General features: G+C 40.0%; 1 protein-coding gene across 2 annotated transcripts in view; it reads right to left on the bottom strand.

Annotated features, from left to right (window-relative positions):
• The window catches only part of LOC124111911 (zinc finger C3H1 domain-containing protein-like), a 107,840-nt gene that overhangs the window by 58,549 nt on the left and 22,218 nt on the right, over window positions 1–27,073 (bottom strand). For both annotated transcript variants that reach the window (XM_046471820.2, XM_046471828.2), the window contains exons 12-21: window positions 26,822–26,998; window positions 25,832–26,323; window positions 25,046–25,147; window positions 24,489–24,598; window positions 21,874–22,005; window positions 19,806–19,924; window positions 19,236–19,337; window positions 18,347–18,457; window positions 18,064–18,238; window positions 10,211–10,397 (exon numbers count right to left, since the gene is read on the bottom strand). In XM_046471820.2, coding sequence (XP_046327776.2) covers window positions 10,211–10,397; window positions 18,064–18,238; window positions 18,347–18,457; window positions 19,236–19,337; window positions 19,806–19,924; window positions 21,874–22,005; window positions 24,489–24,598; window positions 25,046–25,147; window positions 25,832–26,323; window positions 26,822–26,998 — 1,707 coding nt within the window. The remainder of the gene's footprint in view (window positions 1–10,210; window positions 10,398–18,063; window positions 18,239–18,346; window positions 18,458–19,235; window positions 19,338–19,805; window positions 19,925–21,873; window positions 22,006–24,488; window positions 24,599–25,045; window positions 25,148–25,831; window positions 26,324–26,821; window positions 26,999–27,073) is intronic.

The following is a 27,073-nucleotide window of genomic DNA, read 5'->3' as shown; positions in this document are numbered from 1 at the left end:
GACAACAGGGTGTGAGTGAGGTGAAATGGGGTCCAAATGTCTTGTTCAAGATTATTTCACTCATATAGCAACGTGTGTGCGACTGCTTGTAATGCTGGTTTTATAGTGCTCGACTTTAACATGGATAACCAGAGACACAGTATGCTGACTCCGAGTCGACAAGTCAATGTTTTATCCCCTTAATGCAAAGTGACAGGCAGGGTAACAACAAGAACTATCTCTAAAAAGTCTATTGGTATGACACGGCCAGGGGATTGAACCACTAACTTTCTCCTCTCCATGCAGACAAAATCATTAAGACCATAGAGGCAGTTTTAAGCAAAGAGGATTAAATGACCATCTGTAAACAAAAACTGTGACATGTGTGACATGTTTCATATTCAGACGACTAGTACAAAAACAACTTCTCATGGTCCAGATTACAAGATAATTGATTCAACATGCACAGGATTTATTATTAGACACAAAGGAGTTCATGAAACCAAAACACTCCAAATACAAATATTTGCCTACACTTAGCAGTCTGGTAGGGATATTGAAAACCCACAAGGTAACATGGAACCTTACATCAAACATATGGAACATGCACAAAAACACTTCCAACTTTCTCCCCAACAAGTCTCAAAAATAATTATGTATCAGCCTGTTAACAAACATGGAGGTGTTGGTAATTATTGCAGATACAGGCCAGACGAAGGAAACACAACACATCATTCACTGTGTACCTTCTTCTCACTGAGGATGGAATACATCTGCAGCTGAAGGTCATACTGGATCGTATGCACTGGGACACAAAGGTCTGGAAGTGTAGTCAGGACAGTATTAACAGACAAAGCCTGGAATCTCCTTGATGCTTCTTACCCGGAACTCTCCTGTTTATTTTGGCAACTGTGGAGTACGGCGGAGACATGGGTCAACTAGATTATCTGGTAATGAGGAAACGAGTGAGTGAGTGTTGGGTTTTACACCGCTTTTACCAATATTCCAGTCACATCATGGCAGGGGACACCAGAAATGGGCTTTACACATTGAACCCATGTGGGGAAATGAACCCAGGTCCTCGCCATGATGAGCCAACGCATAAACCACTAAGTTCACATCGCCACCTGCGAGAAGAGCAAACTGTAGCATTGTCTGATGAGGATGAAGAGTTTGATTTCTCTTCTTTACCGTGGAGGAAAGGTATGGCTAGGTTACCTGCTGCAGGGAACTAGATGGTGTAAGAGAGGTAGAAAGTATGGTTTAACACTGCTTTGAACAGTATTTCTGATGTATCACACTGTCAGCTTGATATTGGAGAGGGGAGAGATGTAGCATAGTGATGCAGGTCTGAGACAATTACCACTATGGGGAAACACATGAGCACAGGATTGATGCTGACAAAACATTGGATTGGATTGGAAGACATGATCTTAGGTTTGGGCATGGCTAAAGTACAACTCTGCACAGAGAAATTGCGATGGTTAAGATGACCTGGCCAGCCATGCCCCCAAGTAGGTGTTAAGATAATCATCCACTAGTCCAACACTACTGAAAATGTTAATGCAATATTGTCATCTGCCAAAATGTAATAATGTTACATAAACAACTGCACCCAAATAAGTTGCAATGTCTAAATGGATAACTACAATCCAGCCAGAAGCTGTATATGGATTTCAAGAGCATGACATTGGTTGATGAGTCCTTCAGTTACATCAGGATATATACGCTTCATGATGTGTGAGTCCTCAGTGACACAGATCATAGATGTCTACCATTGGGTGACAACATTCAGCATTTAGCTGACAGACTAATGATTATAATCTGGGATTCAAATCTATGAGCAAGAGCAAGCTCCTCACAGGGATAGCTCTATTCTGTATTACTGCCACGAGTCACAGTCCCCTCGAACCTTGCCTAAAGTTTAACTCGCAACACACTGACAGTTATCATGGTTATGCTAACAAACAAGTGATGACTGTCCTGATGCCAAATACGTTTCCCTTAGTGAAACAGTTTTGTCTGTCAATTTGAAATTCTATTTTCCTTTCTGAGGGAATATTTTCAGGATTCTTGTAATGGATGCATCCACGCTGGTTGCCAAGATGATACCAGAATAGTAACTTCAATGGTGGTTAAGAACATGAACCAAGGAATCCAAGGGATCCAAAGGGAGGTAACTCTGACTGAAAGGACATAATGACAGTATGCTGATAAGGATGTGTGCTGGCAGGATTTTGTAATCAATGCACAACACTGTCGTGTCTGGGAGTGTTCAAACGACATGATATGTATCTTAGAAAATGTTAAATATTCTAAATAAAGGCCAGCAGACATTAATCAAAGAGTTATATTTCTTCCTTAGACTCGACTATGTTGGTTTAGATGGAACAGTCACTCAGGAAGATACTATTGGGGAGTGTCCCCACAACATGCTACAGGATAGTACAAGAACGTCTCCTTTTCCACAACTTGTCATTCATATGTGTGCATGTTTGTTTGCATTTTTATGTCACACACAGCAATATTCAAATTATATGATGGCAGCCTTTGAATAACTAAGTCTGGACCAGACAGTCCAATGATACATATCATGGGAAACGGTCCACGCCATCGGAGTAAAATGACATGCATTCACTTTAGTCACCGAATCTGACTACCCTATCCACTTCGTTCCCTTTTACAACCAGATCAGTGCTGGGGACCTAATCTAACGGGGCTTTCATGTAGACAAGACCAAAAACATGCACTGAAAAACATGGGTTATATTTCATATAAAAACTTTATCTAATCACAACATGACTGCAATAAATCATTTAATTTAAACTGCATAAAGCATCAAACCTGATCGAAGATAACACTACAGAAATCAAAGTGCCATAAGTTTAAATACATATTTCAGCCAGCAATTGAAGAACATGAACAAAAAATACGGACCTGAAAACAAACATTGCATCTATTTGGGATAACTTACGGAGTATTCTGCTTTTGATGTTGGTCCGTGTTTCTTGAATTGAATGTCATAAAAGCCATACTTGATTACAGCACTTGAACATGTGTGGCGATAATGAGATTAGACTCCCGATTCTCATACAGTCTGAGCTTAGACCTGTCTGATCAGATCTCCAACTACATGTAAGCACCTCTCTAATTTACTTAATACACGGAAATACACACTTCACATTTATGTCATCTGGAAACATTTAATGCTTCAAAGTCACATACTCATTGCCCTGTGATAAATATTCAAGCAGTCTAAAATTGCACTGGGCATTTTGGATTATTTGTGTATTTTTGAATATGATGTAAGCTGGCTTAAGTGGACAAATACTTTACTACACCCTTAGGAATACTTCACAGCAAAAATGTTTATGTGAATGATATATTCACAAGCTTATTTCAATAACAGTGATCGCTAAAACACATAAACTGTCATGTTTAACTCAGCACATACACTGGCCCAAACAATCTATGGTGTAAGTGAAGAAATTATGAGGACAAATGCCACAGCAATGTAGCTCACCTATATATGTCATAAGTTTCTGTTGTCAACAAAGAGATTTCTTGTTAGCATCAATACTGCAATATTTTCCACATCAATACAATCGAAAAATGGACACTTAATCTAATATTTTGAACAAAAATTGTCATCACAAGAAGAAACATACATGCCAATGTTTAGCTCCTATGTGTGGCAATTTCAGAGGAAAAGAAGCATGTAAAGTTTCAACTTTATTGGTCAAGTTGTTTCTCATCTTCCCGAGGCAAGAGAGTTAAATGACTATAAAAGTCCAGTTTCCACCCTTGCCAAACTAGGCTGGAATTCCTGGGCTCAATCGTAGCACCACCAGTGGCTGTTACGAGCCATGTCCATTCTATGCCTCTCCCGTATGGATCAAACAGATTCCACCTCTCGTATCACATGCATTTGCTTCAAACAAAATGGTGGCGCCCAGTCAAGACAATCTGATCGATAATCAAGAACTATTTAGTGATAAAACGGTTCTTACTTCGCAAAGTACATCAAATAACGTGAGCACCTTGATTAAAAACATGATAAGATTTGGGAGTTGGCGATGCACATGCTTTGCAAATCCTGCAATCGACCGAACTCTGCATGACAGTTTACGAACCGGATTTCGATTTCGGTGCGAGATTTTGATTGGACTATGCATAGACTCGTTAATCCAACCAAAATGTAACTCCATAATCCCAGCCTAGTTTGGCAAGGGTGGAAACTGGACTTTTATAGTCAGTTAACTCTCTTGCCTCGGGAAGATGGTTGTTTCTCAGGAGGCATGTTTACAACACATGTCAGATGCCAGATAACTCACACTGGTCAAACAGGCTACGACAAAAGCTCACTTAGACTATCAGAAAGGTGATCTAATAAAAAATAAACTAATGATATTGTAGCCTGCAACACTAAAGATATGTCACAATAAAAAAGCCTCATTATGTTGAAAAGATACAAAACATAAATTTTACTCACTGAACTGTTTTTGAAAGGATGAAACAATGGTACCAGTGTCAAGATCAAACAACCACAACTGACAGGGGACGTAGGTGGTACAGGCATCTAACCTGCTGCAATTTGCCGGTCAGAGGAGCATCCCATAAATGTCCTTTTTGGACCAAGGAATCCTGGTCTTACAAAACTCAATGACCAAACAGCCACAGAGCTATGAAAAATCCTATTCTAAAAACAAACTAAAAGTGAGAAAAACATGGAACAAGACATGCTTTCTCAAAATACACACACATTTTTTAAATCAGAATTCAACTGATATTTTCAAGGAATACTGAACATTTAATTAAACAGAGTTGGAAAAGTCGGGCATGGTATAACACTATCCATCAGTACCAGCAAGTGGTTTCTCTGACATTTTCACAGTTTTCAGTACAAATTTAGGCCAGTGATTCATCCTTCCAGATCAAGTGGGGTAATGGTGTTTCTTGTCAGCAATCTGTAAACTGTATCACTACAGCAGGTAAGAAATAGTCCCAGACACACCAGGGGTTGTGAGAGCGAGCAGGGAGTGTTACAACAACTATACATTTACCTCAACCAACTGCAAAACAAAGTCAAGTTCGATCAAATTACACCATAACATCAAAACATCAATTCTGTAGTCACTGTAATAAGCAGCCCGGCAGGTCAGAAATTGACAAAGAGGGACAGAGCGGTAGAGAACAGGCTTAATTCACACTTGAGTGAGTGAGTGAGTGAGTGAGTGAGTGAGTGAGTGAGTGAGTGAGTGAGTGAGTGAGTGAGTGAGTGAGTGAGTGAGTGAGTGAGTGAGTGAGTGAGTGAGTGAGTGAGTGAGTGAGTATGGTTTGTACGCCACTTTAAGCAATATTCCAGTATTATAACTGCAGGGGACACCAGAAATGGGCTTGACACATTTTACACATGTCAAGAATCGAACCCAGGTCTTCGGCGTGACAAGCTAACGTTTTAACCACTAGGCTACCCGACCACCCCAGTTCACACTTTAATGAGTGAGTGAGTATGATTTTTTTACCACTTTTAGCAAAAGTTCCAGTAATATCAGTGCGGGGGACACCAGAAATGGGCTTCGACATGAGTGAGTGAGTGAGTGAGTGAGTGAGTGAGTGAGTGAGTGAGTGAGTGAGTGAGTGAGTGAGTGAGTGAGTGAGTGAGTGAGTGAGTATGGTTTTACGAACGCTTTAACCACTAGGCTACCCGACCGCCCTTCGACATGATGAGCGAACGCTTTAACCACTAGGCTACCCCACTCATATTATTGAGTGTTTGTAAACAACTGTTTATTCAGTACTCCCATAAATTTGCTCTCGTTGCTACATGGTTGAAATAATGCCAATGCAACGTTAACTTTTCACTCACTTACTGATCCCTACTCGAAACAGCATTACGAGGTAAATGTTCCATCACAAAGGAACAGCTCACTTTCCAGTCATCACTGTCAGCATATGGCTGCCATATTGCTGACTGCATGCTGCTGCAGATTATTTTCAAATACTGGCTGTGAGGTCCGGGACAACACTCAATGAAAACTTTATACTCCGGATTTAACTTTTTTACAGGGCTGGACATATGTGGTGTAGGGGGCGGTCTTGACAAACTGTTGATGTACAGACGAGGGGATGTCAGCATGGGGAGAAAGTCCTAGGAGGATTCCACCACAGACAGCTCTTTATTTACAATTCCATTACAAACCACCAGGAGACTGTCATTGTTTGACATGGAGTGAACGAGCAGGGCTTTACCTGGGTCTAGCCATGTATGAGGCCTGGGGACTCTCTGGAATAACTTTGGGGGTCTCAGGCAAGAAAAAAGGTCCGAGGGTGATTACTGCAACCTTGTTGATGTCTTCAGACTGACCCCACGTGGCACACGACTGACGACTTTCAATAATTTTAATTTTAATCAAAAGCATGATCTGTTCAAGCTGAATAGTTTGGTGGCTTCCTAGTTTGAATTGGACTGAACTGTTTTTTAACAGAAAAGAAATATCAGTTAAATTTAACCTACCGGTACATGTTTCAAAATAATTTTTTATGTTAAGTTTTAATGATTCAAACAGACAAGCTTTTATAGTCTCATGGAACTCATAATTCACATTATCCGTGTCCATTCTCAATAGCTAGTGTCCTGTAAAATCCTGAAAAGTGCTTATAAGTTCATGCCACAAACAGGAGAAAAGCAAATTTTACAGAAACCATTGCAGAGGCCACCAACACAACAAAGTAAGTGTGAGTTATAGAAAAAGGTTTAAAGTTACTTTTGGCAATACTTTGGCCATATTGTGAACAGGCTTTACACATTTAACCATAGAAGAGAATAGAACCTGGGTCTCAGCTACCCCACTGCCCCATGACACCAGTTGACCAACTATTGAAACTGTATTCATATAGAGAATCAAACCCAACCTTCTGGGTGACAAGCGAGTGCAGTAACCATTAGGCTAACTCCTGTTTCCAGAAACTACTTCAAGACTTGATTCAGAAAATCATGAATGATTCTGGATGCACTCCTTTTAGCCCAGTTGGGTTTTCAAGAAAAAGAAAAAAATCATTTAAAAGATTTTTTTGGGTATGTGCTTTCAAAGAAACTGACATAATAGGATAAACGTTGGCTTAATATGTCTTAAAAGAACTTCAATTAGAACAACACGCTTCTTCTGGTTGCAGATAAAATTTCATGATTTGAGATAATGTTACTGTTGGCAGTTTACATAGGGCCTTTATCTCAAAAAGGAACAAAAAACTCAATTTTCCACTATCTTTTTTGGCATCAGTTTAACAGGGGTAAAGGAAAGATTAATCATATTAATTGGCGTGATATGACAATCTCTGGCAGCACCAGTGTATTGAGTGTCATATTAATCAGCAAAACTTCCAAGCCTCATCGACCACGACAACCCAAGTAAACAACACACAAGGATTTGTTGAAATAAAATAAACCCAGTATCACAGATCAAATCAAATGTTGCACAAAAAAATGACAAGTTAAAGATTACTGGGAATAAAACTGTGAAGGAAATAGGACCTCTAGCCTCAGGGGTACAATATGACAAATTATCACCTTTAAAAGTGATGTCCTCACCTTCAGTTTATTGTCTATTTATTTATGTTTGGTATCAGCTGATTGTATCAGTTGAAGAATTGCAACTGTTAAGGCCCTGAGGCAGCAAACAAACATTAATCTAATGGCCTCTCTATTTGAATGAACTAAGATGGTCAGTGAAGATAGTGGCCAAGGGGAGACAACTCCAATCTGACCTGAAGAGCAACTGCAATGTCTACTGCATCACCATCATGATAATAACATACACATCAACACTATTTGTTGGCTTATGTAAGCATACTACTCCGGTAGATCAACAATGTAAAAGTTACACAGCTCTGACATAAAAACTCAAGCACATATTACATCCACTGAATAGCATTATAACCAAATTTCCTAAAAGCCAATTTTTACCCAAAAAAATATAAAATCTAATGAACTTCAAGTGACAGCATCATCTTTATTTTCTGTTGGGTTTTTTTCAAAGCAAGAGGAAAAAGATAGAAAACAGGAAGTACTGAGAAAATATGATTTATGTTGTAACCTGATTTATTACATCAAAGTGGTGACAAGATAAATAAATATGAACTTGATACATGGTATCAGGGCAGGAAGATCCAATGTAGGTACTGTCATCACCAGATGAAGATGAAAGATGCAAGCATAATCAGTGAGTTATCTCCCCATATGGAAGCGTCTGGGAAGTGAAGCACTCCCTGGCATGTTGTTTTAGCGTGTGGAGCCCGACAAAGGAGCACAAGACAGTTTATCGGAACAACCCGATCTGACACTGCAGCTGATAGCCATGGCTGAAGTTCCCAGTGCTCCTATGTAACTTCTCATCCACTATTTACACACCAATTAGTTTTCATGGCATGGCCATGTGCTCTGTCCGTCACCATTGGATTTACATTCACACTGCTGACTTTTTTCAAGACTCTTTGAAGAGGTGAAAGTTATTTCAAAGTGTTCCTCTTTACCAGCGATGATATATGTGTTTTGAATTGTTATCTGATTGGACAATATATAAACAAGCATTAATTTGGTGGTCTGTTGGTTCCACATAAATCCTGAAATTTCACAACAGCGATGCAACACCAACATAAAGATAAACTTTGTTTTGTTATGTGAAACAAGATTGAGCCAACAGCCAACTATGCAATAAGTAATGTAATAAATGAATGGCAAATGCTCCCAAAATAAATAACAAAATAAAACATGCCAATTAACTATGTTTATCATTGGCAAATCTCCCTGTTCATGATTACAAAACAACAGATCAGTTCTTCCAAAAGGTGTTTTTGTATTATTGGTTTATTTATGTTGAACAGACCACCTGTCAAGTCAAAGCAAAGTGGGAGCATGGCATCTCATCAGTGGAGGAAATTAGCAGAAGAGTTAGGTAGTCAGGGGTCGGCAAATCATCCTGACTGGGAGCTGATGGCAACGACTGACATGTGACTAGTGGGCATAGTGAGTGAGAGTGAGAGAAAGGTGAGAGAGAGTGGGTCAGTGAGTGGGTCTGTGGGTGAGTGAGTGAATGGTTAAGTGAATGGTTGAGTCAGTGAGTGGGTGGGTGAGTGAGGGAGTGAGTGAGTGAGTGGGTCGGTGGGTGGTAAAGTGGGTGGTAAAGTGGGTGGTAAAGTGGGTGGTTGAGGGGTTGAGTGAGTGGTTGAGTAGGTCAGTGAGTGGGTGAGTGAGAGAGTGGGTGAGTGAGAGTGAGTGAGTGAAAGTGGGTCAGTGAGTGAGTGGGTCAGTGAGTGAGTGGGTAAGTGTGTGGTTAAGTGTGTGGTTGAGTGAGTAGTGGGTCAGTGAGTGAGTGAGTGGGTCAGTGTGTGGTTAAGTGTGTGGTTGAATGAGTAGTGGGTCAGTGAGTGAGTGAGTGGGTCAGTGTGTGGTAAAGTAGGTGGTTGAGTGAGTGGTTGAGTCAGTAGGTCAGTGAGTGAGTGGGTCGGTGAGTGAACGAGTGAGTTGGTTGGTGGTAAAGTGAGTGAGTGAGTGAGTGGGCCGTTGTGTTGTAAAATGGGTGAGTGAGTGAGTGGGTGGTTGAGTGGTTGAGTAAGTAGCTTTTCATTTATGTGATGGCATATCAGAATGATGTGCAAGGAGAGCCAAAAGTGATGCAATAGAAACCACGAGAAAGGTCAGTGCTGACAAACCTGGAAACATAATCAGTGCCAATTTGGGATTAAACCCACGACCAAAGGATCCTGGCCCAATCTGTGCATCTTAGTGCAATGACTACCATAAATCTATGTTACAGTCACAGTCTTGGATAGTTGTTGATCAGGGCCAAGCCACACACTGCAGCCACTTAACAGCAACTGCAGTTAGTTCTCAGGACAGTTAGGAGGTACTGGGATTAACAGCTATCCCATGGAGAGTCAAGTCCTGCTATTAGTGCTCCCCATCCAAACACCTGTCACAGTATTAGAAAACCCCAAATGGCTTGTAGCAAGTAAGGGCCATCAGCAAGTGAGCTCAGAAATATTCCAACATCTCCCAGACACTGTACCTTGAGGAAATCAAACTCCAAGTCATTGACAGGGTGAGCCAACGCTTCAGCCACTTCACTACCCTACCAGACAAGTAGGAAGACATACCGTTCTAAGGTACACAACATTCATATTCACAAGGTTAAATAAAACATATGACATGAAGTTTTCCTCAAGTACTTACCAATTGCCATATTTGGTATGAGGGAGCATGCTGCAGAGCCATCTGGCAGAGTTGAGGGAGGTCTCCAGCATCCCGATGGTACTGATACAGAGACAGATATCGGTGCCACAAGACCGCACTGTCCTTGTTTGACTCCAGTCCACGTGCCAACACGTTCAGGGCCTGGTCCAAGTTGGCTTCTGAAGAGCTGCAACACAAAATAAAACTGCTTTAGAAAGAAGTAACATTGGATATTGGGTCCTGTTATTTTGTTTATTTATTGTTTAGTGCTACCCTCTGCAATATTCCAAATAAATGATGGCCATTTGAAAATAATTAAGTTTGGACCAGACAAACCAGTGCTTGATTTTATGAGCTCCAGGCCTTGGGAAACCCATAACATGCAATGAACCAATTCACCAAGACTGACCACCTGATCCATTAAGTCTCACAACCCACACAGGTTTCTTGCTGGGGAACTATTCTAACCCAGGATTCACAGGGTGTTTCAATCAGATATGTTTCATGTATTCAGTCAAGAGATCCACAGCATCTTTACAACCTCATCCCCACAGCTGAGTGAGTTAGTGAGTGTATGTTGTTTAACACTGCAGTCAGTAGTGAGCAACGAGATGAAGGTAAAATTGGTATGAACATCACATTCAAGATTATTGCACTTGTATAGCAACGTGGCTGCTTGTACTCGTCCTGACTAATACCGATTGCTAGACGACTGAGATACCATGCCGCAGTTTAACATGAATACCCCATTCAGACACACTATACTGACTGAGCCGACCAGTCCTCCTCATTTTACTCCTTTTTAACATCTTTTGGTATGACGCAGCCGGGAATCGAGTGAGTGAAAGAGTGAGTGAGTTGGGTTGAACGCCGCTTTTAACAGTATTCCAGTTATATCGCGGCAAGTCAGCTTTATGTGGGAGGTTTCTGGCGTGCCCAAGGGACGCAACTCTGCACAGTGAATTCAAGTCCTTGTCATAACCCAATTATAAACAAGAAAACAGCATTACCCCTGCCATGAGGGACATAAGATGTTTGTTTGTTCACAAAGTAGTGAACATGAACTATAAAAAAAGAGCCCCATAAAGCCTTAAGAAGAGATAGCCTCTTGGGCAGCTTTTTTTTTAAGAGAAAAAAGTATTTAATGTGAAATTAATACAAGCAAAATGCCCTTTCTCTGGACAAAATAACTCTTGATACGTATCTCTTAGATAAGCTAATTTCAGTTGTTTCTGAGAAAACTTGCCCCCATTGCACCAACAACTTGGATCGAAGGCCGTAACTCTGTAAACAATTAACTGACGGGACCAATTTTGGAACTCAGTCTTGACAAGTATCTCTTAGATAAGCATGACAACTTTCATTCATGTAGCATCAGCAGTTTCTGAGAAAACTTGTCCCCATTGCACACACTATGAACAAAGTAAACTAACATGGGTTAAGGGCCATAACTCTGTTAACAAATAATTGACCAATTTTCAAACAAAGTGTTGACAAGTATGTCTTAGATAAGCATGACAACTTTCATCCATGTAACTCCAGTAGTTGGTTAGAAAACTTGTCCCCATTTCTGGTAGTATGCAGTAAGTTGAAAATCACAAGCAAGGGCCATAACTCTGTAAAAATTGAATTTACAACATCAATTTTCAAACTCATTTGAGATCATGACCAGTAACACCAGTGTGCAAAATTTCATTTCTCCGACTTAAATAGTTTTTGCGAAAATTTGTATCCTTTGAGAACCGGATGGATGGAAGGAAAGACGGACAGATGGAAGAACACTTTGTGGCGGGGATAAAAATGTGAGATTTAAGGGGTCTTTAGATTCAAATACTTCAGCTAAAAACCTCATGGACAACAGGATCCCCCTTAATTTCTATGACACTACTCAGTGATCATCAACAGATCTAAAACAGCATACGTCCTTCAAACTCCATACTTGTTTCCTTTCTGGCATAGCAAGATTTTGACATTAATTAGGCAGCTTCCTAAACATTTTGTTTTCCCAAATTAAGTCCGAACAAATTACTTTCTTGTTCCAAATATTTATATTTTTCTTATTTGTCATTTTTTTTATTTGGTGCATATTTTAATGGTCAATATCCTGTATCCAGGTGGGGAAAAAGTAAATATTAAAAATCTTACTGTTGATTTAAGGTTAATTTCCTGAGAAGAAGAAGAAAAACAAATATATATAAAAAAAACAACCAGATAATTAAACAGATATACTTTAAATTTGTTTATCTCATTTACTTAAAATGAAGGATAGGCTAGCTCATCTATAAAACAAGAAAAGCATGTCTGGCTTGACATGCTTGAAGATTAATATATAATGAATTATGAACATATGATCTACTTATAGCATGACCAACTTAGCAAACAGCAATTATTAGGGCAATAATTCCCTCGAATAAAAAAATAAGTATCTAGCGGCTAGTCGTGCCTGATGAGGAAGCTAATGAACCACTAGATTGAGAGCAACAGACAAGGAAGGGAAAAAAGCTTACATATCATCAAAAGATTCACAAGCTATAACATTTTCATTAGGGGGGAAAATAGAACTCAGATTTATTCTCAACAAGATATATTTCCCATGAAAAAGGTTTTTAATTGCCTTGGCTGAAATGACAAAAACAATTAAACAGGTTTGTGGAGGAATTGATTTACTGCATGTGTGGACCATGTCAATCTTTGACAAGAATGATGGGTTTAGGCAGCTTTTTGTTTTAATTGACAGACAAGACACACAACTGAAATTTTCTTAGAAATTAGATTCTGTCTAAAATAACTTGAGACGTCTCTCTAGCGTGTTTAGTAAGCATCAAGGAAGGCTAAATAGAATGAACTGAAAAACAACTATTTAAACGACCAAGTTCTATCTAACAGTTCTAAAGTTAACCTGAGATATTTACATTCGTCTTCTAACGTCAGTCTTCTGCATTTCCTTTGTTAATGTACATTGGATAGGAAAGAATATCAATGAGAAGAAAAAAATGGTATTGGGATAGTCTGATGAAAAAGAAAGATACACATATAGAGTTTCTCTACAGCTGCAGACCATTAATTCCACATCACTGCCAAAAGAAATCTGTGTCAAACAGGAGTTGTTCCCCCTGAAATGACTTCATGCTTTCCGCCATTGTTAATTCAACTTATTTTTTAAAGTCAAGATGGTCCATTGTTGAAAACAGGAATAAAAACAAGACCACAGAAAGATCTCGGTGAACTTTAAACATCTCAAGAAGTATAACAGGATTCCCAGACGACATGGAATTTAACAGCAACAACTCCTGGAGCCTTCCGATAGCCTTCATGGAGTCTGTCAAGGAACAGCGTGAGGGTGAATCATCGCAACTATTGTTGTTTGTACACGACTTCCCACGTTAGGTGATGGAGCACAAGGTATCAGATGTATTATAAACACAGAGACAACACTGACACCAGTTTCATCAGCATTTTCATTGTTTTTGTTGAATTTCCTTCCACCACAGCATGAGGAGGGAAGAATTTAAAGTGGTACCAGCTCTATTATCAACCTCCCGTATTGCAATCTCCTCCCCAAGACAAGACAAATGGGAACTAGACCATACATTTATGAAAACTAAAAAGCTGATGAAAGTTACTTTCTTAACATGAATTTGTTTTCACTACCAAACAGAAAAAATGGTTGCAGAGAGTCAAACAAGAACTTCTTTCAGCCAGGCAGAATGATAATACATGTAACTGAAACATGTTTCCAACATGGCTGCACCTAATACCGTGACATTTCACAAATATCAGTTAGTCTCATCTAAGCTCTTTGTACACCCTTCAGTTTTCTACAGTCTTCAAACCTTTAAGAAGTTTTATGTTTTCATCACTCGTAAATTATTATCAGTGTCAGAAATTACAGGGATCAGGGATACTAGCATTTTGCTGTTATAGTATTTGAATAGGGGTCCCAAAATTTAACTTCTAACATAAAGGGGTTGGTGTGACAGCCAAGCGACCAAAGCATTTGCTTGTCACACCAAAGACCAAGGTTCTATTCCCGAGATGAGTACAATGAGTAAAGCCCATTTCTGGTGTCCCCTACCATGATATTTGCTGGAATATTGCCTCACTCACTCGACCATGAATGTTACAATGTCAAGGACAACTCGACAATATTTATTTCGAACACTGGTTATGATTTCCATTTTTCTCCACTATGCAGTATGCAGACAGGAAGGTGTGATCGTGTTTGAGTTCTAATGCAATGAGGCGTGTGCACTGCGTATTGGGAAAACAAACATACGCTTCCCATTGAAAACAGGAAAAGCCATCTTCAACACAATAGCATTGAAGACATATCTTCCAGTGATCAGGAAAACATGCCATAAACACGATGTCAAACAACAATACATTATACAATAGGAATTTATCCATCCTGTCACTGCATCTGATAAGTTACCACATCAACAAATCTTTTTCAGCTGCTAACATAAGTCAGTAAACCCAGAGCAAGACGGACAACATTCTGGTCTCAGGATCAAACACAGTTCCTACTGTGATCCTGTTAGGTAAAAATACCATGCAAATGATGGTCGATCCACACACATCACACGACTAGCTGTCATCGACCTAACACAACCGAGGTGTTTTATTTAGACGCAAGACCCTGACCTTGCCACTTTTCTGTGTTTAGTTAAGGATATGAATGATAACAGTTAAGCCAAAAAACAGGAAGAACCCACAAGCTGGGGATTTTTTCCTGATGTTAAAATCTCAAGCAGGCAGATGAATCTTGGGTTGCATTTCTGTGCTGATACAAAATGAAGCCGCTATGGCACATATGCACAGGGGATTAAAACAATTAACTTGAAGACAGGAATAAGTCAATTGTTGCATTGTTTGCCATGTCATGGGAGCTGGAGCAGACATAGAAAATTCTAGTTGTGTTTCTATGCATATGTAAAATAAAAGAGCAATGCTACACACCCACCAAGAACACAACCAAGATGGTGAGAACAATGGTTTAAAAGCAGACGGTCTTTCTCTACAAGAGTGGGATGACGACATCTATGTCTCATATAGATTGGATCATATAAGCAGGTGTGGGTGGAAACAAGTCTTTTCAAAAGGGTGCTATTATTGAGTTGTTAAAAAAAAGAAATTCTTCTTCAAATGGTTCTTCAGTCTTTTGAAAACCTTACATGTACAAATCATACAATTTCAATTGCAGGCAATATGCATTTAAAGCTATATTTTCCTACGACAAATATTCAATGTCATGGGTATGTGACATGAATTAGAAGATACAAAATGTAATTACCAAAAGGGCAACAAAGTTGTTTGTAATAGTATGAGAGGTGTTTGTTTCGTTCGTTTGTATTAAGCTGCAATCATCAATATTTCAGCTATATCTCGGCAGCCTGAAAATAATAGTCTGGGTCAAACAAACCAGTGGTTGATAGCATGACCACCATCCCACACTGTTGGGGTATGATGACACACAATCAGCCAAATCACTGAAACTGATCCTAATTTTTGTGGGCTCTTACAATCAACAACTGTTATGGTTTCAAGATTGATCAATGATTTGGAAACGCAACCATTGAGAACAGGATGTATGAGAACAGGAACAGAAATCTGGAGCATTATTATTCTGTATCCATCATGAAAATAACAATAAATATCAACAGTCTTAAATGATATTTTACTATAATCTGCAACACAAACATATCAACTTGGTATTAGGCTTTTTACCCTACATTACCATGAACTGGTCCCTTATCAGAGTTCAGTGTTTTAATACCTGTTATCCTCAATTTGGTCCTCACACATAATTTCATATAAATGAACAAATCAACCAGTCATAAGAAGAAATTACAGAATTCAGGGTCAAATCCTTGGTAAGAAACTGAAACCGATCAATCAACAAAAATATTTGGGACTGGAGACCTATCCTGACCCAGAAACTCTGGAGATGCAGTGATTTAGCTAGGATACCAAACAAAGTGCCCTTGGGTTATTGGTTATTACAGTAAACTACGGCTATAACAAACTCAAAGGGACCACTATTTTTAGTTTGTCATAACCGTAGTTTGTTATAAGCATCTATACGGCATATATGCAACACACGTCCAGGGCTAAAAAATAAGTTCGTTATATCGGTCAGTTCATTATAAGCATGTTTGTTATAAACGTAGTTTAGTGTATGTCCAACATTGGATTTATTTAAGTTCTTATTTTCAATGGGATTAGCATAAAATAGCATTTTAACATTGCATTCAATAATATACAACAAGCCTCTCTTCATTTTTGGTCCTGCTATCAAAAGTCATCCCATTAGTCTCAACTATATTTAATACATGAATTAGAAAGTATTTAATTCCCATTTGGGCTGAATATCAACTCTGAGCAGTCTAGATATATCCCTTTCATGTTAACTGGGTAGTCCCAGGTTTAGCTCCACTCACGCATGTCAAGGCACTATTCACAAAGTCTAGACCTACACTGGACATGTGCAAACAGACCATGGACAAAAGTCTCCCTTTAAGGCTTTAACCATACCTTCCTCACATGACACTCTTAAATCCTTGTTACAAAGTTGTGATCTCACACACAAGTGTTAAGACTGATGCACACAATTCCTTTCTTGTACATGTATTACTCATATTTATTTCACATGGCTTGTATAGACAAAGCTGCTTGACAACACACAATCAACCAGAGCCTGTCCACTTGGAGTGTAGCTCACAATATCAGTCACTGGATTATCTGGTCCAGACTCAAATATTTACAGGCCGATATCAAATAGCTGTAATATTGCTGAGTGTCTTGTTAAACAACAATCAAACAAGACTAATCTGAATACATGAATACATACGACTAGTGTGAATTGTTGTTCCATTCTCAACCAAATATCGAACCATGGCCTGCCTCCAGGGAGAGCTATGCCAGCAAGTGCTCTGACCAATGATATCGATTACATCGCACAAACAGCAATGTTTCTAGCTTGACAAGATTCTCAACATTGGTAATAGCCTTGCAACCATCTTCTCCACAAACTGCTTAATGTCAGGCAATGGTAGAGTTTACCAAAAGGTTTTTTGCACAAAGTAAGGCACATTTCAATTTAGTGAATTATACATTACCTCCTTTCATATGTTGATGAAACAAAAGGCACTTGTCATAATTTTCTTTGATGAAACAAACAAGCACAGGTATGGTGCCAACCATACCTAGAAACAACCAGAATAATTTGAAACTCAAACCAACAAATTTGCTTTGTAATCTTGGCTCCCTTACTTAATTTAATGTGATCGAGATACATAATCACTCTCAGGCTTTTCTCACAGTCAGGGACTTAATTCAAGTCTACTACTCATATTTTGAAAGCGAAATCCCACAAACTGACTGAAAACAAATGGTCGTGCCTTAGATGACTGGGTCCCCCGTGCCTCCGGATTTGTCTTGACCATCAAATCAAAGAATTTATTCCTTTTGCAAATTCCTCTTGTTATTACTAAACATAAGGTGTTAGACTCTCAAGGAAGAAACAATACTTTTTTTAGTGTATTTTTATTTTATTCAATATTTGTGAAATGGGGATGTGGCAAATCTTAACACCAAGCAATAAACAAACATCAACTAATAGAAATGCTGTTGACAAGTGCAATACAAGGTCATCTAGCTAGGTGACTTGGTTGATGCATGTCATCATCTCCCAACTACATAGATCGACGCTCAGATGTCAATCACTGGATTGCCGTGTCCTGACTCAACTCTTTTTTACTGACTGCCATCATATAGCTGGAATATTGCTGAGTGCGGTGTTAAACAAACAAACAAACAAACAAACAAACACATGTGCCATACAAGGTACTCACTTGTCTGCTCCCAGCTTCCTCTGGGCCAGTTTCAGCCACAACGGAACATCCTGAGGGTTCTCCATCACAGCCGTCTCCATTGTTTGGATTTCAGTGTTATTGCCACCATAGTAGCGTACATCCTCGTCACACAAGATGTTGTCTCGGTCAGGTGGACTTGGATTGTTCAGAAATTCTGAAAATTATATATTATGTTAGTAAAATTGAAACAAGGATTTGATAACGATGATTTATCTGTTACTCAAGAAACAATTTGTTCAAGGAATACTCTTATCCAATTTACCTAACGACCTTGACCCTTTGCCCTTGAACTCTGACACTGTTTCCTGTCTCTCTGGTTGGTCCTGGGCAGGTTTCCATATCCGAGGATCAAAGAACATGGTATGTGGACGGTCTGTAAAAGAGACAATAGCTAGTGAGTGAGTGAGTATGGTTTTATGCCACTTTTAGCAATATTACAGCAATATCACGGCGGGGGACACCAGAAATGGGCTTCACACATAGTACCCATGTCGGGAATTGAACCCGGGTCTTCAGCGTGACGAGCGAATGCTTTAACCACTAGGCTACCCGACCGGCAGAAAAAGTCACACAATTATCCATAAGCAAAGTGTTATTACCATCATAAGGAAGTGAAAAGTTTCATGCTATTCTGGAGTAAAACTGTACCATTTATTAGATCTTATAGTCATAGTGAATGAGTTGGGTGGAATGACGTTTTGAACATACATTTTGTTTTAACACAACAAATCAGCATTATATAAGGCTCAGGACATTTTCTACTTTGGTAAAACATGTGACGATAGGATAGTACTGACAGACCAGGAACTTGTCCACAATGCAATGATACCACTAGAACAGTCATAAGTCTATGTTAGGGTGTGGGAGATACTATCACCTTAGTGCTAGGATTACTTTGTGGAACGGGTCCCTGGGATTGCAAACATGATAAATCAAAATTTGGGTCCCACAATCTGTGTGTTCAGAGAAAGTAGCAACTCTTAACAATAGATTACAGCCCCTCAGACCAAAGCACCATCGGATATGCATGGTTATTTTAATCCCTCTGCCTTATTAAACACGATGGCTACAAGTGAGCAAGGAACCAACAAAAGACCCACAAGGCAGGACTGGGTGGAGAGTTGGGGGAGAAGGTTGTAGGAGACACCTACTTTTGTTGGCTTCTTCTGTGACTCTGGATGCAAGCAGGAGACACAACTGATCAGAGGTCATCTGACCCTCGTGTTGACGGACTAGATTATCTATGTAAGTACCTGAGGGTAAACAGAACAGGTGGTGTTTCAGTCTTATAATCCATAATTCAGTTCAATAACATCATGTTTACTCACATAATAATAATATAATAATAGCTAATTACAGTGTTTTCTACATGCCTCAATGAGTGAGTCAGGCAGGCAAGTGAGTGAATGAATGTTGTTTAATGCTGTATGGAGGCTTGTAAATTGATCGAGAGAGAAAGAGACAGACAAACACACACAGAGACAGAAAGAGAAAGAGAGAGGTGTGCATGCATGAGTGAGTGAATGAATGATTGAATGAGTGAGTTTTTGTTTTTTTCCTCCGGACCTAGATCAAGCCACCAACATTATACCCTGCAGGCAGATGCTCCACACACTAGACCACAGAGGGGGTCTTAACATTATGGAGTCAAAATGTCAAAGACTTAGACAGAGAAAGTTATTTGTGCTCAACTAGAATCCGTTTCCGTAACATGAATTTACCTATAGACTTGGCACAGTCTTGTGAAGAAGTGTCCTTGACCCCGGCCAGTTTGGGACAGTAGGACAACAAATCCACAAGCACCTCTCGTTCTGACAACTTGAAGTCTCGCTCGTGTTGGCTGAGTGAAGAAACAGACACACTGATAAACTGTTCATTTCACCATGTTCAAATATGTAGCATCAAGTCAAATTTCTGCCAACCTCGATGACTCATGAATATCTTGGAGGTGAAACTACAGTTACTTACATGACTTCCAATACACTTCATTCATGACCTCCAACATTCATTATACTGTACAAACGTTCAATATCCAATATTCATGACACCTAATAGCAATAAACATTAAACATTAAACATTATACCCATTACTCATTAAACTGTACATTGTTTGAAAATAAGAAGTAAAATCAGGGACTCTTGTCATGGCACTAATGCTGTAAGGTAAAGATTTAGGGTCCCTAGATTCAAATACTACAGGCACAAACTTCAAAGACCCAAGGACCCAACTTAATTTCGAACACTGTTGTATACTTTTTTTTTTTGTTTAATGTCACACTCAGCAATATTCCAGCTATATGACGGCGGTCTGTAAATAATCGAGTCTGGACCAGACAATCCCATGATTGACATCATGAGCATCAATCCACGCAATTGGGATACAATGAAAAACACATCTACCAAGTCACCAAGTCTGACCACCCAATCCTGTTAGTCGCCTCTTACGACAAGCATAGTCACCTTTTACAGCAAGCATGGGTTGCTGAAGACCTATTCTACCCCTGATCCTGTTGTATACATGACATTCAATATGCATAGTTGATATTCAATACTTATCATTCATGGCAACCAATACTCTATAGTTGAACATGACATAACTAATTATCATTCATGACATCCAATACTTATGTTTACATGGTATAAAGCGGAAGCAACACAGAACATCCAATACCTGTAATGTATCCATGGTACCCAATACACATGATGTATCCCTCAAGTCCAAAATGTATAACATATTCATGGCATCCAATAACAATATTGTATCCATGACATCCAATGAACATAATTTTTCATCAAGTCCAATACCCATACTGTATCCATGACACCCAATGCCCACATTGTATCCATGACACCCAATACAGATAATGAACTAGTATTCATCAAGTCCAATATTTTTTATGCATCCATGACATCCAATACCCATATTGTATCCATGACACCCAATGCACATATTGTATCCATGACACCCAATACAGATAATGTATTCATCAAGTCCAGTATTTTTTATGCATTCACGACATCCAATACCCATATTGTATTTATGACACCCAATATACGTAATGTATCCATGACACCCAATACACATAATGTATTCATGGCACCCAATACATATAATGTATTCATGAAACCCAATACATTTGATGTATTCATCAAGTCCAAGATGTATCATGTATTCATGACATCCAATACCCATATTGTATCCATGGCACCCAATACACATATTGTATCCATGACATTCAATACTCATATTGTATCCATGACACCCAATACTTATAATGTATGAATGACACCCGATACTTGGAATGTATCCATGAAAGCCAATACTCATGTGAGGTGAGGTGAGGTGAAATGAGGTTTAACGTCGCGTCCAAGATTATTGCACTTATATAGCAACGTGCATGCACGTGTGTGTGTGGCTGCTTGTACTAGTCCGGACTGATGCCGATTTATAGTGCTAGCCCACTGAGATACCATGCCTCAGTTTAATATGAATATCCCACTCAGACACAGTATACTGACTCCGAGCCGACCAGTCCTTGTTTTAGCCCCTTAATGCCGAGCGCCAGACAGGGTAACAACAAGTACCATCTTTTAACGTCTTTTGGTATGACGCGGACGCTCTACCACTAGACCACGGAGGTGGTCTACTCATGATGTTTTTATGACATACAATACACATAATTGATTCAGGACATCCAATATATCCAACTACATATACCAAATTATTACGCAAAAACAAAACCCAGTATGTCCTGCCAATGCTCATTGCACCACACATCCAATACTCACCCAGTACACTTGTCATCGTTACAGCGGCCATGGAGGTCGTAGGTACACAAGATCTTCCTTGGGTTGATCTTGTTGGAGTATGTGATGGAGGATATGGTTTTGTTGGATTTGGTCCTGTAGTATGGACTGAACCTAAAGACAAAACAACACACAATCAGACAATGATCTCTTCCAAGTGTGTGATGGAGGATATAGTTTTGTTGGATTTGGTCCTGTAGTATGGACTGAACCTGGAGGCAAAACAACACACAATCAGACAATGATCTGTTCCAAGTGTGTGATGGAGGATATAGTTTTGTTGGATTTGGTCCTGTAGTATGGACTGAACCTGGAGACAAAACAACACACAATCAGACAATGATCTGTTCCAAGTGTGTGATGGAGGATATAGTTTTGTTGGATTTGGTCCTGTAGTATGGACTGAACCTGGAGACAAAACAACACACAATCAGACAATGATCTGCTCCGAGTTTGTGATGGAGGATATAGTTTTGTTGGATTTGGTCCTGTAGTATGGACTGAACCTGGAGACAAAACAACACAGAATCAGACAATGATCTGTTCCAAGTGTGTGATGGAGGATATAGTTTTGTTGGATTTGGTCCTGTAGTATGGACTGAACCTGGAGACAAAACAACACACAATCAGACAATGATCTGCTCCGAGTGTGTGATGGAGGATATGGTTTTGTTGGTGGGGGATATAGTTTCGTTGGATTTGGTCCTGATTATCCCAATGTACATGCACACCAAGAATATGTCTTGCCTTGTCCCCTTACTTGATGAACACACCATATCACAGTCCTACCACTTATTCCACTAGGGACTTACTGAGGGAACCCTACATTGTCACTGATGAGGATGGAGTACTGGGGACCAACTTATTCCACTAGGGACTTGCTGGGAGAACCCTACATTGTGACTGATGAGGATGGAGTACTGGGGACCAACTTATTCCACTAGGGACTTACTGGGGGAACCCTACATTGTCACTGATGAGGATGGAGTACTGGGGACAAACTTATTCCACTAGGGACTTGCTGGGAGAACCCTACATTGTGACTGATGAGGATGGAGTACTGGGGACCAACTTATTCCACTAGGGACTTGCTGGGAGAACCCTACATTGTGACTGATGAGGATGGAGTACTGGGGACCAACTTATTCCACTAGGGACTTGCTGGGATAACCCTACATTGTAACTGATGAGGATGGAGTACTGGGGACAAACTTATTCCACTAGGGACTTACTGTGGGAACCCTACATTGTGACTGATGAGGATGGAGTACTGGGGACAAACTTATTCCACTAGGAACTTACTGTGGGAACCCTACATTGTGACTGATGAGGATGGAGTACTGGGGACAAACTTATTCCACTAGGGACTTGCTGGGAGAACCCTACATTGTGACTGATGAGGATGGAGTACTGGGGACCAACTTATTCCACTAGGGACTTGCTGGGAGAACCCTACATTGTGACTGATGAGGATGGAGTACTGGGGACCAACTTATTCCACTAGGGACTTGCTGGGAGAACCCTACATTGTGACTGATGAGGATGGAGTACTGGGGACCAACTTATTCCACTAGGGACTTGCTGGGATAACCCTACATTGTAACTGATGAGGATGGAGTACTGGGGACAAACTTATTCCACTAGGGACTTACTGTGGGAACCCTACATTGTGACTGATGAGGATGGAGTACTGGGGACAAACTTATTCCACTAGGGACTTACTGTGGGAACCCTACATTGTGACTGATGAGGATGGAGTACTGGGGACAAACTTATTCCACTAGGGACTTGCTGGGAGAACCCTACATTGTGACTGATGAGGATGGAGTACTGGGGACCAACTTATTCCACTAGGGACTTGCTGGGAGAACCCTACATTGTGACTGATGAGGATGGAGTACTGGGGACCAACTTATTCCACTAGGGACTTGCTGGGATAACCCTACATTGTAACTGATGAGGATGGAGTACTGGGGACAAACTTATTCCACTAGGGACTTACTGTGGGAACCCTACATTGTGACTGATGAGGATGGAGTACTGGGGACAAACTTATTCCACTAGGGACTTACTGAGGGAACCCTACATTGTCACTGATGAGGATGGAGTACTGGGGACAAACTTATTCCACTAGGGACTTACTGGGGGAACCCTACATTGTGACTGATGAGGATGGAGTACTGGGGACCAACTTATTCCACTAGGAACTTACTGGGGGAACCCTACATTGTGACTGATGAGGATGGAGTACTGGGGACAAACTTATTCCACTAGGGACTTACTGGGGGAACCCTACATTGTGACTGATGAGGATGGAGTACTGGGGACAAACTTATTCCACTAGGAACTTACTGAGGGAACCCTACATTGTGACTGATGAGGATGGAGTACTGGGGACAAACTTATTCCACTAGGGACTTACTGGGGGAACCCTACATTGTCACTGATGAGGATGGAGTACTGGGGACAAACTTATTTCACTAGGGACTTACTGGGGGAACCCTACATTGTCACTGACAAGGATGGTGTACTGGGGACAAACTTATTCCACTAGGGACTTACTGGGGGAACCCTACATTATGGCTGCTGCCTCTTACCTATACGCTCTGAAAGACAGTAGGGGACTTTTGTAGGTGAGATCAATCTGCCTGTTCTTGTCACCATTTGATTTGGCATTTCCCTTCTTAGAAATCTTCAGCTTCGGTATCTGCAAGGAGAGGACGATGATGCTACAACCATATCCAAAATGGGCAATCATAGGAAACAGAAGCTTCAAAAGTAGAATACTGGAAAAATCATGTAGATAAATTCAAAGTCATTTTCTTACTACAAAAATGACATGCATAAAACATTCAATATCAGCAGCCATCAATTTAGTAGTAGTTTCAGAAGCCATCACTTTGTTAAAGGTTTTAACCACCAAAGCAAATACAAATCATATCGAAAAAACTTTCCTGGGACAACACCTGAAAGTAGAATTTGGCCTTAAAATTGACAAAAGCCATCTTTTGATTCTCTAATTTTAGATTTTTATGTTGGCTGAGTATTTTAAACAAACTATTAAAAAAAATAAAGGGCCTTAATTTCTAACATTACTATCATTGTATCATGCAGCACTACACTACTTTACTATTTAAAGTAGTTCTTCACATACCTCCTTCAGCTGTGCCATGAGTGCTGTGTATGCCCCGACACGGCGGCACCAACTTGTTGTCGTGGATTTCTGGATTTTTAATATCCTCTCCATCTTCTCATTCTGACAATTAAGGGTAATGATATCCATGATATAAGGTACACTGAATTAGGCCATGAGGTACATGCTTGTACCTTCACATTATCAGTATGTGTATCATTCATTGGGGTACATCAAACATCAGCATGATCAGCTCATAAGTATTTCAAGACCAAGTATCTAACATATTCCTACAATCCATCATATTCACAGCAGTGATCATTCCAATTATCCAGTTGTCCTTCCTAAACATGACTAATGAGAAACTTTACCATTGGAGGAAATAATTCAACTGACGGATGAAAAATTCCTTTTTGAATCTTACATATCTTCCAGTTATATCGCAGCGTGTCATCTTAATGTGGGAGGAAAGCTCGAAGTGATGTAGGTCTTAGACGTTTACTGCTTCGGTGAAACCCACGAGCACAGGTATGGTGCTGACAAACCTAGAAACATAATCGGGGCCAACCGGGATTCGAACATACAATCATAGGTTTCTGGCGTGCCCAAGGGACGCAACTCTGCACAGGGAATAGCGGCGCCTTAGACGACTGGCCCACTCGTGCCCCCGATGCAGGTCTTAGACATTTACCTCGGGAGAAAACCACAAGCATGGGCATGGTGGACCTGACAAAACAAGAATGATAATCAGGCTATGAGATACCTACACTCCTGCAATCTACGCAGCAGGTACAACATACGACCTACCTGCAGCTTCCTCAGGTTTGCCAACTGCTGCCCAGTCGGCATAACAAATGCTGGCCTTTGTGGGTCTTCTTTGCACTTTTCTCCGTTCAGAATTTTGATATCTTTCTCAGTGGAAGACAAAGGTATGTTTGGTTTATTGCTGGGATTCAGTTCAATCAGTGAACGTCTCCTGGGTTTATTGTCAACAATGTCAGGTACATCTTCAGAATCCAGACGAATTTTTTCAAGATCCTGTGTCAAATGTTCCGTTTTTGTCTTCTTTAACACGGGAGACTTAGCTTTAGGTTCCTGGTCCTTGACTACAGATATACCCTGAGCTTCCTTCAGACGCCGGATCTTCTCTGCATACTCCTTTTCCAGTTTTTTCAACCTCTCTTTCTCTTTGGCAATAAACTCGGCAGGTTTCTTCTGAGGTGGTTTTGTTGGAGGTGGTTTTGTTGGGGGTGCGTTTTCTTTTGTTGCTGTAGTGATCTTTTTCTTTTTAACAGACATCTGACAAACAGATACAATCAGTTAATGTAGTTATAAATCTACTCATATCATAAAGCTCTGAACATGCTGAACAGAATCATCAAATACAGAATTCAAACGACTGAGACCTAAATTTCCTAATTCCCATCTTTGAGGATATAAGCAATTTGTCACACTGCCTCAGGCCACAACAAATAGATTTCATGTCCCTGGAGACAACATTTTTTTTGAAAACATACAAAAAAAATTCCTTAAATTAACTAGTAGTTTATTTCTTGAGGTCTTTGACTATGTTTGACTATGTTTCGTCCTGAAAATAATTTTGGAGCCACAAATAGTACATTGTGCCTGACTATCAACCAAGAGTTGAGTACCAAACATTGAAATCAGCACAAGATGTAGCCACTGTGCCTTCCAAATCTACTTCACCTAAAACATAAATAAACCACTAGGTTCAATAGTCTGAACAGCTATTGGAGATGGCCACTGCTGTTTGATGCTGTCTATCAAGAAACTCACCTCATTGAAAACAGTTACAGACAGATTATCTCCCTTCTTCTTGTCTCCTGTTTCCACAGTGACCACTCTTGGTTTATAGTTGGGTCCATAAAATGCTTTTCCAAGGTTAAATACATTCTGTTCAGCTTCCTTGAACTTCTCTTTTTTATCCAACAGTCGATCCTTTACACTTTTAGCCTATTCCGAAGAAAACACAATCGTCATGAGCAAGGACACAGTGAAAATGGTATTTCACAGTTCCACTGAGAAACA

Source organism: Haliotis rufescens, unplaced genomic scaffold (assembly GCF_023055435.1).
Source record: "Haliotis rufescens isolate VD_foot unplaced genomic scaffold, xgHalRufe1.0.p SCAF_5, whole genome shotgun sequence".
Taxonomy (NCBI): Eukaryota; Metazoa; Mollusca; class Gastropoda; order Lepetellida; family Haliotidae; genus Haliotis; species Haliotis rufescens.
This window is presented reverse-complemented; position numbering and strand designations above follow the sequence as displayed.